Genomic DNA, 13315 nt, shown 5'->3' with positions numbered 1-13315 from the left:
AAAAAAAAAAAAAAAAAAAAAAAAAAAAAAAAAAAAAAAAAAAAAAAAAAAAAAAAAAAAAAAAAAAAAAAAAAAAAAAAAAAAAAAAAAAACATATATATATATATATATATATATAATATATGTACAAAAAAGTACACAAATAGTTACGAAAAAAATAATATATGAATTCAGGCACCAAATTAATGTATCTATGCTTGAATATTATTTAAATAATCATACATAATATATGTATATATATATATTACCACATGATATATATTTTTTTAATGTTTTCGTTGTGGTGGAATATGTACAATTAGGCCATCATATGCAGCAATTACTTCTTTATCATAAGAATATTTATCTTTTTTGTTTTTAAATATTTCATTATTACTTTTATTTATGTTAATATATTTATTAATTGTAATTTCATGTTTTCCATTTCCATTATGTAGGTCATTAGTATCAATATTTTGATGATGGTTATTTATACTGTTATTATTATTTGTGTAATCACCTCTATTTATATCACTTGTCTCTTTTTTTGGATCAACGGATAAAAACGAAACCATTGCTTCTTTTTCTATCTTTTTCATAACAAGGACATTTTTTAACTTGTTGTCTCCAATATATCTTTGTGAAAAATGAGTTAAAATTAATTTTCTCGCATTAATTTTTCTTGCAAAATCTCCAGCCATATTAGCTGTGGAATGCCCTCGTTCTGAAATTATTTTGTTATAGCTTTTCATGAGCTCATCATTATTTGTATTTTTTTCAAAAAGGCAATTTGATTTGTCGCTTTTATATGTTGTGTTTTCATGTGGTTCTTCACCATCACAATGATTCCTGTGGTCACAGGGGGACGCCTGGTTATCACCACATGTATGTTCCTTTTCACCGACACCTATATGTTCCTTTTCACCGACACCTATATGTTCCTTCTCACCCACACCTATATGTTCCTTCTCACCCACACCTATATGATCCTTCTCACCCACACCTATATGTTCCTTCTCACCACCACATGCATGTTCGTTCATATTTCCGTTGATCGCTCCATTTTCACCACGTGTATCACTTTTTTTATTTAAAACTTGCACATTATGATTCCTATTTTTTGACAACATAACCATGCTAGGTATATCTTCATACAATCCATTCCCAGCTTGTAGGTCATGTGTTAAATCGACAAGACTATTAGTAGATTCGTGTATTAAAACATCAGCGTCCTTTGCATGCTCTTGTAAATTTGATGCATCGTATGTATCTTGACATACTACTATTTTTCTTTCTTTATAAATTTCTTTATATGCTTTATGAAAAGTAAGTTTTGTTTGATCTGGGAAAATAATTACATCATTATAATTCATTTTCCTTATAATATTTTCATATATCTTATAAGGTACATAATCTAAATTTTCACATTTTTTTAGCTCGTCATAATTTTTTTTTATAAGAGAATCAATATAATTTGCATTAAATTTATTTTCTACATTTATTTCTTTTATTATATATCCTACAGTTGGTACTGTGTGTTTAATGGGGAAAGCATTTATTTCAATATAATCATTTTTTAAAATAGGATAATAATTGTGTTCATTTTTATAAACGTATTCTATATTTCGTTTATTTTTATTATTATTATTATTATTATTATTATTATTAAAATTATAACAGCTGTTAGTATTATTTACAATTTTTTGGTTGGACCCATTTGTGACGTTTCCATCTTTCAATTCGTATACACAAAATTTAGCAATCCTCTTCGAATACGTACAATTAAAATTATTTTTTAAAAATCTATATAATCCTTCTGGACCATATATATTTATTGTATTCATATTCCTCAGCATGGTTAATACAGAAATTAATCCTAAACAATGATCACCATGTAAATGAGTAATAAAAATATTTTTTATTTTACTAACTTTAATATTAGCTTTTTGTAATGCTATAAATGTATTTTCTCCACAATCAAACAAGAAAGCCTCATTACATTTTTTTTTTATTGTTTGAAAAATAAATGATGATGTCCCTCTACTAGTTGATGGGTACATCGATCCAGTACCTAAAAATATTAACTTCCAGTCACTTTTCTTTTCTACATTATCTTCATAAATATTTCTTTTTATTTTTATATCATGCGTTTCTGCTTCTATATATAACTCTTCTATTTTTATATTATATTTTTTCATCAAATATATCACAGCCTTTTTTATCATTACCAATTTTTTACAAATATGTTCTATATTATATATGTTATTTGAAAATTTAGACGTTATTATATCTTCCTTATGGTAAATATTATCTTTATCGTAAATATTATTTTTATCACAAATATTATCTTTATCGTAAATATTATTTTTATCACAAATATTATCTTTATCATAAATATTTTCTTTATCACAAATATTATTTTTATCACAAATATTATCTTTATCACAAATATTATTTTTATCATAAATATTTTCTTTATCATAAATATTTTCTTTATCACAAATATTATTTTTATCATAAATATTTTCTTCATCATGTATATTTTCCACATGGCATGTATTACCACCTCTGTCTTCCATCGTACCGGCCTTACTTAAGAGAATCAAATTAATATAATTAAAAATAACCCTATCCATATAATTCTTTTGATTCACATGATTATTATTTATTATAACTGTATTATAAAGAATAACATTTGATATATATTTTTCATAATTTAATATATCTTCTTTGTTTTCATTAAAATCATATGTTTCTAGAAATTTATCTATTTCTTCAATATAACTATTAATTATATTTTTTTTTTTTTTATCTATAAAATAATTATCCTTTGACAAAAGGTTATTTGTTACATCTACTTGTATATCCTTTTCTATATTATTATTATTATTATTATTTTCTCTATTTGCCTGTTCATATTTTTTATTATCATCTTCTAACATCTCTTCAACTAAGGAACGATTAATAAATAACAAGTTATCAACACACTCTTTTATTATATTTATCATTTTTTTCTTTTGATTTTTAACATAAGCTAATTCTCCAGAATTAATATTATTATTATATAGTGAGAATTTTTTATTTCTCTCCTTCCATAATTTTTGTAAATTTCTTTTCGTGACATTTATAAAGTATTCTTTTTCCCTTCTTTTCTTTTTTCTATTTATATTATATAATAACAAATCGTTCTTATCTATGTAATTTATTAAATAGTGTGACATGTTTTTTCTTCCTAACCTATATGTCAGGCAAATTTGTATAACCCAACTTAAAATAATATAGAGAAATAAAATAACAAACTTCTTTTTCCTCTTCTTTTTATTAGTAGTAAGAAATAATTCTATCATCCTTTTTTTCATCGAACTTTTATTTCATTTTATTATATTTCAATCTTTTACTGCTATTGACCCCCACAAAAATAACGAATAAGAAAGAAAAATAAAAATTAGAGCATATACACAAATAAATAAATAAATATATATATATATATATGTATTATTTTACATGTTATTATATATATATATATATTTTTTTTTTTTTCTTAATTATATATTTTTCAACGTTTATTTTATGTATAACATATTTCTTAAGCCTATCACATAATTGTAAAATCATTTTTCGGTAATAAGCTCAAAGGTTATAATCATACTTTTTAAAAGGGAAAAAAAAAAAAAAAAAAAAAAAAAAAAGAACGTTACATATATATATGTATATTATTATATTGTGTATGTATATATAATATGTATGTATTCATTTTATTTTTTCAAAAAAAAAAAAAAAAAAAAAATATATATATATATAATAATAATAATAATATTTATTTTTAAAAAATGAGTTACTCATAAAATTATTGCAATTATTATATACATAAATATTTTTTCTTTTTTATATTTTAAAAAAAGTTATATTTAGAATATTAATATTTTCCAAAAAAAAAAATATATACATATATATATATATATATATATATATATATATATATAATACACCCTGTCGTTTTAAAGGTTAATACATTTTAAAAGTAAAATGAAAGAAAAACATCAGTTTTTAAAATTCACAAAAAATATAAATTTAAAAATATACATATATATATATATATATATATATATATTTTTTTTTTGTTGATTTTATATTATGCCTATATCTTATTCTCTTCCTTATTTTTAAGTAACACTTTTAATATCTCTAAGCAATTTAAGAAAATAAAATTTGTTAAATTTTCATCACATTCGTCAGCATTGACACTTACGAAAAAGGGCATCTTGAACTTCATGCCTATAATCAAAAAAAAAAAAAAAAAAATTAAATATATAAATATATATATATATATATATATATATATATGTGTATGTGTCCATAAGTATACGTATATTTTTTTTGTTGTTTATTCATTTATTAATATAACCTAATAATCTTGCTATATCATTCCCATATGAATGAGGTTCACCTACGAGACAAATTGTGTTGTCCGCATCTTCCTATAATAAAGGGGAAAAAAAAAAAAAAAAAAAAAAAAAAAACATATATATATATATATATATATATATATTTATTTATTTATTTATTCATTTATTCGTCTTGTGAAAAAGATAATCATATTTTTATTCTTTAGAACGTTAAGGTTCTTTGATTATATTTTTCCAGTATGTTCCATTTTTATCATTACATATTTTATGGGATATGAGACTTGTAAATCATTCATTTGATTATTATCATCAGTCACTGATATAAACATTGTTTCTTTAAAATTTATAATACAGAAATATAAATTTAAATAACTCATATATGTTCTGTTATATCTATATATATCTACATTAGGATTCGTTTCATATTGCTTTTCATTTATAAAATTGTTTTTCTCATTATGTTCAGGATATTCATAGCATTTGGTATTATCCATTTTTTTTTTTTTTTTTTTTATAATTATATAATATGAATATTAAAAATAAAAAATAAAACTATTATAATTATAAGTTTGTTTTATATAATTTTATCAAAAACGATGTTGATGAAAATATAAAATATGGCAATATTAATATATTACTTTTTTTTTTTTTTAATTAATTATATTTGTACTTTTGAAATGACATTTAACTTTTTAACTACGATAAAATATAACCAAAAATATATATTATAAATATAAATAAATAAATAAATATATATATATATATATATATATATATATATAATACACTTTTTTAATTATCAAAATAAAAATATTATTATTTTTATTTATTTATAAATTTTATATATGTTCTATATAATATATATATATATATATATATATATATATATATATATAATAATGTATTTTATTATTTTTTATAGATTGGGAATATTTCTGTATACATATGTTAAAAATGATTTCTTGTGCATTTAAAAAATTAACCTATAAATAATTATATCCATGACGATCATACTATAATATATGAATTGTTGCAAGCATACCATTAAAAAAAAAAAAATAATAAAAAATAAAATATACATTTATGTATTTATATATATATATATATATATATATATTTTTTTTTTTTTTTTTTTTTTTTTGAAATATTATTTCAAAATGAAAAAGTAGGAAAATTCAAAAAGAACATTTGTTTAGGGTTATAAGAAATATACGTACTTATATGTATTATATTTTCTTATTTTCCCATATTAAAGTATATTTATAAGAAATAGAAAAAGAAAAATATATATAGAGAGACAACAAATTATATTTCACCGAACAAATAAAAAATATCATAATATCATAAATTAATATATATATGTGATAACTTATGTTAAAAATAAAATATAAATTAAGTAGAATAATTCATTTTTTTATGTATCTATATTCAACAAGGTTAAAATTATGAACGCATAAAAGGACTATGATTTTTTTTTTTTTTTTTTTTTCCTTTCTTTTCCCCATATTTGCGACTTGTAATATATGCCATACATATAATATATATATATATATATTTAATACTTTTATTATTTTGTTATTATTTTATTTTATTTATTTCTTTTTTTTTTTTTTTTGTCCTCATGTCTGGGTTAAGAGATGTTGGGATGGGGTTAGAAAATATAATAAGTGATAATTATTTGGAGTGTTATAATAATGAAACGTTTCAAAAGGTTGAAAGATTTAATCGTTCAGATTATATATTAACAGCTTCAGGTAATAAGGTGTGTAAAAATTCACTATTATATGGAATGAGAAATATTCATATGTTAGGAAAGTCCATAATAAAAAATAAAGCAATATTACGAGGAGATTTGAACAGTTTATATATTGGGAAATATGTTATTATAGGATGTGGTACATTAATATGTCCTTGTTTTACAAATAAAATAAATATACCAAATGAAATATTTGATAATAATAAAATGGAAAGTCATAAACCTGACGCTAGTTCTTATATTACTATAACTATTGGTAATTATGTATATATCGGAAATAATTGTATAATAAAAGCAACATATATAGGAAATAATGTCTACATAGGTAATAATACTATTATAGGAGAAAGGGTAATAATAAAAGATAATGTAATAATTAAACAGAATACTGTTATACCGAATGATACTATTATATCACCTTTCTCAAAATATTCAGGATGCCCTTCGAAGTTTATCAAATATCTACCAGACTCTTCTGAAATATATTTAAAGGATATTCCTTATTTCTACTATAAAAATTTTATACCTAATCTGGAGGATGGATAAATTAACCTTCATCTTACACATCAGTATAATATTCCATAAGGAAACAACATATATAAATATATAAATATATTAATATATTAATATATATATATATATATATTTATTTATTTATTTATTTATTTATTTATATTTTATCATATTAATAAATAATACAATTATCTTTTTTTTTGTATTGTACTTTATTTTTACATCGTATTACATATTAAAATAATAATATATTATATGTATTCATTTTTACTTTATATCTTTTTTTTTTGTCACGTATTAATCATTTCCTTTTTCATATTATATATTATGCATTATAACATAATATCCGTTTTCCATTCTATTCAAGTAAACATTTTTTTTGTAAATATAGAACAAAAAAAAAAAAAAAAAAAAATTTTACAGTAGAACAAAAAGGAACAATTTTTTTTTTTTTTTTTCACAAATATTATATCTACATAATTTATAAAAATTATAATTTATTTTTATTTTTATTTTACATTAAAGAAGTAATTTTAACAACATTAATAATATATATTATATATATTATATATATATATATATATAAAGTATATTTTATTAATTATAATATTATATTCTTTATTTTATAATTAATTTATGTTTTTTAAAAATATTATCTTTCATCTTATATGTTAGAATATAATAAAATATGAAGTTTTTGTTTTTATTTTTATTTTTATTTTTTCCATTAAAAGAGTAACACAACAAAAATTATATATATATATATAATAATATATTATAATGTATATATATGAACAGTATATTATATACATATATTATATATTTCATTATTACTATACCATTAAATTATATATAATTTATATATAAAAGAAGGAAAAAAAAAAAAAAAAAATGAGCCCAAAATTTCATCATAAAAAAAAATTTATAATATATATGATAAAAAATAAAAATAACATAATATTATATTATAATATATTATATTTATAGCATGTCATATTATTTATATTATATATATATATATATATTTAAAAGATGAGAAATTTATAAGGAAATATATAACATAAAATAATAAAATATATTATTATATAAATATAATATATATATATATATATATTTATTTATTTATTTATATTTCCCTTTTAAAAAATATTTATGATTCCATATTAATTATTTTACATGTTAAAAATAATTATGTATTTATATATTATAAATATTTTTGTTTAACATTTATGTAGAATATAATAAAAGGGATTTGTAAAAAAGGGAACAAAAATGAAATGAAATGAAATAAAATATAAAATGAAATAAAATATAAAATGAAATAAAATATAAAATGAAATAAAATATAAAATTAAATAAAATATAAAATTAAAATAAAAGTAAATATAAACGTATATTTATATTATATAAATAAATACTTATATAATATTTAACATATATCAATTATTTCCTATAAAAAAAAAAAAAAAAAAAAAAAATTATAACTTTATTTTATCCCTTGTGGATTGAAATAAAATGAAAAGAAAAAGTAGTTACCATCAGAACAATAATAAATATGAAGCTAATGAAAGTTCTAATAAATATGATGAAAAAGTAAAAAGTAAACACAGAGGTTCAGATATAATAACAGTCAATGATAAAAAGAAAGACGATGACAGTTATAAAAAGAAAGACGATGACAGTTATAAAAAGAAAGACGATGATAGTTATAAAAAAAAAGAAGATGATAAAAAAAGCTCCAAAAAATATGAACGTAAAAATGATAGTACATATGAAAATCGAAAAAATCATGAAAAAAAAGATGATGAACATTCAAAAAATGACAACAACAACAACAATAATAATAATAATAATAATAAAAGATATGAACATAAAAGTTATGATGAAGAAAAAAGTAAAAAAAAATTAAAAACTTATGATAAATATGACGAGAAAAGATATTCTAGAAAAAGAAGTAGTGATAATAGAAGTGATTATTATTATAAAAAATATGAAGAAAAAAGAAAAGGAAAAAATACAAATAATCATGATAAAAAATATGATGATAATACTTATAATACATTATATGAAAGAAATTCATATGATAGAAAATCATCAAGTTATAAATATAAATCAAAACATAGAGATGTATCACAAATTAATAACAAAAGAATGAGTAATAAATATAATGAGAATTATTATTCAGATTCTTCAAATGATAAATATTCAACTCGTTATAGTAAAAAAGATTTGTATGGGAGAAATAAAAGTAGTAGAAGTACTAGTAGAGGCAAATCGTATAACAATAAATACAGTAGAAAAAGTATTGAGGGAATCAAAAAAAACAAACAAGCAAGTTATAGATATGATGATAAAAGAGATAGTCACTTAAACAATTATTATCCTAATCATAGTAATGACATGAAAAATGCTCCTCCTGATGATACTAATGATGATCATGAAAATGATAATAGTTATTATTATAATGAATATTATAAGGGAAATAATAAAGCTCGGGATAGGAAACCATTAGGGGGAAATGAAGATGATACCAAAGAAGAAAGAGAACAAAATGAAGAAAGAAATGATGAACAACAAGAAGAACGAAAAGTACAAAATGATTACGATGGAGATTATATATCTGAATCTTATCAATATAATAATAAATATGATTATAAAAAAAAAGGTTATGAAAAAGAAAGAAGAAATAAAACAACGTACGAAGAAGAAAATGATAAAGATTATGAAATAGAAGGAAATGTAGATAAGGAATATACATCTAAAATATATCATTCAAATAAAAAAGATAATTATAAAAATAAAAATTTTAATAATGTACCTTATGATCAGAAAATGAGTAATAGAAAAAATATAAAATCTAGAGATAATAATAATAATAATAATAATAATAATATTAATAAAATGAAAAACACAAAGAATATGAAAAATGTAAATGGACCCAATAATAATATGTTAAAAGGAAATATACACGATGATAATAATTTTATGTATTATAATAAAATGACTGGAGAACAAGAAATGAACACTAATCAAAATTATATGGATAGTAATGAGGATAATTATATAGATGGTAATACAAATAATAATTTCAAGAATCATACAAATAATCATATGATGGGTAATATGAACAATTTTCTTAATTCTAATAAACCAAATAATAATATGAATAATACAACATTTAATATGATGAATTATAATAATAGTAATCATATGGGTGCACATACATTTAAAAATAATATGTATAATGAAGGATCTATAAATTTTGTTAATACACATTCTATTAATAATAACATAAATATGATACCACCAGATGATCAGAAGGATTTTTTTAATCCTATAAAAAAAAATAATAATCTACAAAGTACGCACATAGATACTAATAATAATATCATACCACCTCCACCAAGTACAGATAATAGATTTTTTAATATTAATAGAAAAAGTTTGTTATTAATTCCAAATGATAAACAAATGAAAATTAGTAATATGAGTAATACAACAGGTATGCCATATAATCATGTTAATATGATGAACAAGCCAAACATGATAAATAATCCAAATATGATAAATAATCCAAATATGATAAATAATCCAAATATGATAAACAATTCAAATGTTATAAATAGACAATCTCAAGTTTCACTTCTGAATAATACCTTTACTGAATTTGAAATGAAAGATAAAAATATAGAAAATAGTAACTTGAACAATGCACCAAATATAAATATTACTTCAAATAATAACATCCCCCCCCCACCAGATACAGATATAAATAAGAACAAGATGATTGCTCCCCCACCTTATGCTGGCGATAATACATCATCTGTTAATCCACATATCCCAAATTTTCATAGCGGTGTAATAAATAGAAATTCGATATCACCTATCTACCCCACACCAATAAGAAGTAATAATATGATAAACAATAATATGATGAATGCTGATGGTACGGTGTTACCTGCAAATATGAATCATCCTAATACTATGCTGAATGTAACAAATAATATGATGGTGAGTGCTCATCCTATGAATAATGAAATGAAGAATATGTCATTTAATAAAAATATGAATATATCAAAAACAACAAATAATAATGTGGTTCTTACGAAAAATGTAAATAGTTTAATGAATATCCAAAGGGAACCCCACATAAATACATATAATAATCCTTTAGGTTTTAAACCTTTGAATTATGATGACCCAAATAATATTCCTATAAATTATGATGAAGGTGCATGGTTTAATAATAACCAAATGAATGGTACTAATAATAATATGTATCATATGAATGATAATGTTTTGAAACCTAATGAAGACCTTATTCGTATGAGTGGAATAAAAGACAATAATAATAATGAAGAAGAAGAAGAAGAAGGAAATGAGAAAAAAGAAAAAGATAATAAAAATATGTTCATACAAACACATCATCATAATAAGGATGAATTATTATCAAATCGAAATAATTTTATGAATAATGAAAAGAAAGAATTAACAAAAGAAGAAAAATTACATGAATGGTTAGAATATGAATTAACAAATCAAACAAATATTATATCTGATGCAATACATTTAATGCCCATATATCTGACAAAAAATAAAATAGTACCATGTAATAATGATATTATGTTAAAGAACAAAAGTAGTCATAATAAAAAATATCAAATAATAAATAAAGAGTTAATAAATAAAATAAAAAATAAAGAAAAAGAAAACTATTTTCAAGATATACTAAATAATATGAAATATACACAAAAAGATGATTTTTTATTTAAAGAAAAAATGTCATATAAATTTATAGAACTGCAAACTATTAATTCAATGGAACAATCAAATAAATATATAACATCTAAAATGAACAGAACGAATAATCATAAAAGAACAAACCATATGGTACTTATGGTTGATGACCAAAATTGTTTGGAGAAATTAAGGAATCATATTTTATCAAATAATAATCCAAAAAAAAAGAGTCCTAAACAAAATGGAAAAAGTAATTATATTTTCAGAAAGGAGCAACAACAAGAAAAAGATCAAGAGGAAAAAAAGGGAGAAGGAGAGGAAGAAGGAGAACAAGAGGAAGAGGAAGAGGAAGGGGAAGAAGGAGTTGATGAATTTTTAACCCATTTTGCTAGTACGAATGAAAATTTATTTACACATGTTAATTATAACAACACAAAAGATAATGATGTGACTTCAAATTTGTCAGATAGGTTAAAAGACGACAATAATAATAATGATAATAATGATAATTATAATGATAATAATAATAATAATGATAATAATAATGATGATGAAATAAATGAGGGTAGTAATAATAATTTCTTCTTAAATCTTATGAAATCCAAATTGAAAAATCCATTTTCTCTTTTAACAACATTGAGCACAAAAAATAAAGAAGATACAGAGAAGAAAACAGATAATATTGATACAACAAATAATATAGATAAACACAATTCCCCCAATTCAAAAAATAATGACAATAATAATAATAATAATGATGATGTTATCCAACAAAATAAAAATATCAACGATTTATTAGATAAAAATAATTTCAGCTATAAACTTTATTTACTCTCATTAATGCAAGACAAAAATAAAAATTTACAAACAGAACAATTAAATAACCCTGATTTAAATACAAAACAAAAAAATAAAAATTATACACTCACGCTTAAAGACAAAATAGACATCTCTTCAATCAATTTATTCTTTTTAAATAATTACACTATCAGATCCGAGGATTGTATTAATACATTTTAAAACAAAAATCAAGAAAAATTATATATAATAAAATATAATATAATGTAATAAATTTAATGTACTAAAAATATTTATTTTGAATTAAAAAATTATCATATATACATATATATATATATATATATATATATATATATATATAAATGTTTGTATTCATTTTATTTACTTTAATATCATTTTTTTTTTTCACCCTTTATTTTTTTTCATTTTTTTTTTCTCTGATTTATATTTTATTCATTAATTAAATTAAAAATATGACTTTTATTTTTGTTAAACACATTTTGCAAAATAGAAAAATTAAATTTAAAAATTAATAAAAATATTGAAAAAATAAAAATATAATATACTAAAAAAAAAATAATGTATGACACATTAAATAGTCATTCTTTATTAATAAAAACTTCTCATGAAAAAATACAAGACAAATATAATAAAATAAAAACTTACATTAAAAATATATATATATATATGTTAACAAAATGACATTGTGATAAATATTTGTTTTAAATATTGTGACACTCGTCAGTCAAATTTCTTTTCATAACTTCTTTTATTTTATCAGATGATCGGAAATCAGTTATAATTTCCTTACATTGTTGAGACTCAAATATTATTTTTTCAGGTTTTTTCTGAATCAGCTTCTCACCTGCACGTGCATATACATCATTTCGTATACTCCCTTGAGATTCAAAAACATATACATTACCTACTTTGTCACATAATTTGTCACTAGCTCTTGCATCTGCAGTACTTTTTTCACATCGCTGTGACTCAAATATTGTTTTTTCAGGTTTTCGTTCAACCAATTTTTCGCTAGCTCGCGCATGTGCATTACTCTTTTCACATCTTTGTGCCTCAAATATTGTTTTTTCTGGTTTCTTTTCAATTAATTTTTCGCTAGCTC

The 13315-nt window shown here is 20.2% G+C and overlaps 5 protein-coding genes across 5 annotated transcripts in view; 2 read left to right on the top strand and 3 right to left on the bottom strand.

The window, feature by feature from the left end:
* Nucleotides 1-266: 266 nt before the first annotated feature.
* Nucleotides 267-3326, bottom strand: PRSY57_0720900 (metallo-hydrolase/oxidoreductase, putative; the record flags this gene model as incomplete). Its single annotated transcript, XM_012906863.2, has 1 exon — nucleotides 267-3326. One exon carries the CDS (start codon nucleotides 3324-3326, stop codon nucleotides 267-269), a length of 3060 nt encoding a protein of 1019 aa, XP_012762317.2.
* Nucleotides 3327-4117: 791 nt separating this feature from the next.
* Nucleotides 4118-4879, bottom strand: PRSY57_0720800 (hypothetical protein; the record flags this gene model as incomplete). Its single annotated transcript, XM_012906862.2, has 3 exons — nucleotides 4118-4254; nucleotides 4385-4457; nucleotides 4646-4879. The coding sequence occupies 3 exons, from the start codon at nucleotides 4877-4879 to the stop codon at nucleotides 4118-4120; spliced, it is 444 nt and encodes a 147-aa protein (XP_012762316.2).
* Nucleotides 4880-6006: 1127 nt separating this feature from the next.
* PRSY57_0720700 (dynactin subunit 5, putative) lies at nucleotides 6007-6687 on the top strand (the record flags this gene model as incomplete). Its single annotated transcript, XM_012906861.2, has 1 exon — nucleotides 6007-6687. One exon carries the CDS (start codon nucleotides 6007-6009, stop codon nucleotides 6685-6687), a length of 681 nt encoding a protein of 226 aa, XP_012762315.1.
* A 1482-nt stretch (nucleotides 6688-8169) lies between these two features.
* On the top strand, nucleotides 8170-12414 carry PRSY57_0720600 (hypothetical protein; the record flags this gene model as incomplete). Its single annotated transcript, XM_012906860.2, has 1 exon — nucleotides 8170-12414. One exon carries the CDS (start codon nucleotides 8170-8172, stop codon nucleotides 12412-12414), a length of 4245 nt encoding a protein of 1414 aa, XP_012762314.2.
* Nucleotides 12415-12914: 500 nt separating this feature from the next.
* The window catches only part of PRSY57_0720500 (hypothetical protein), a gene marked incomplete at both ends in the record, with an annotated part of 1639 nt that continues 1238 nt past the window's right edge, over nucleotides 12915-13315 (bottom strand). Inside the window, one exon of the mRNA XM_020114672.1 lies at nucleotides 12915-13315. Coding sequence (XP_019970629.1) covers nucleotides 12915-13315 — 401 coding nt within the window.

The sequence above is a fragment of the Plasmodium reichenowi genome, chromosome 7, assembly GCF_001601855.1.
Source record: "Plasmodium reichenowi strain SY57 chromosome 7, whole genome shotgun sequence".
NCBI lineage: Eukaryota > Apicomplexa > Aconoidasida > Haemosporida > Plasmodiidae > Plasmodium > Plasmodium reichenowi.
This window is presented reverse-complemented; position numbering and strand designations above follow the sequence as displayed.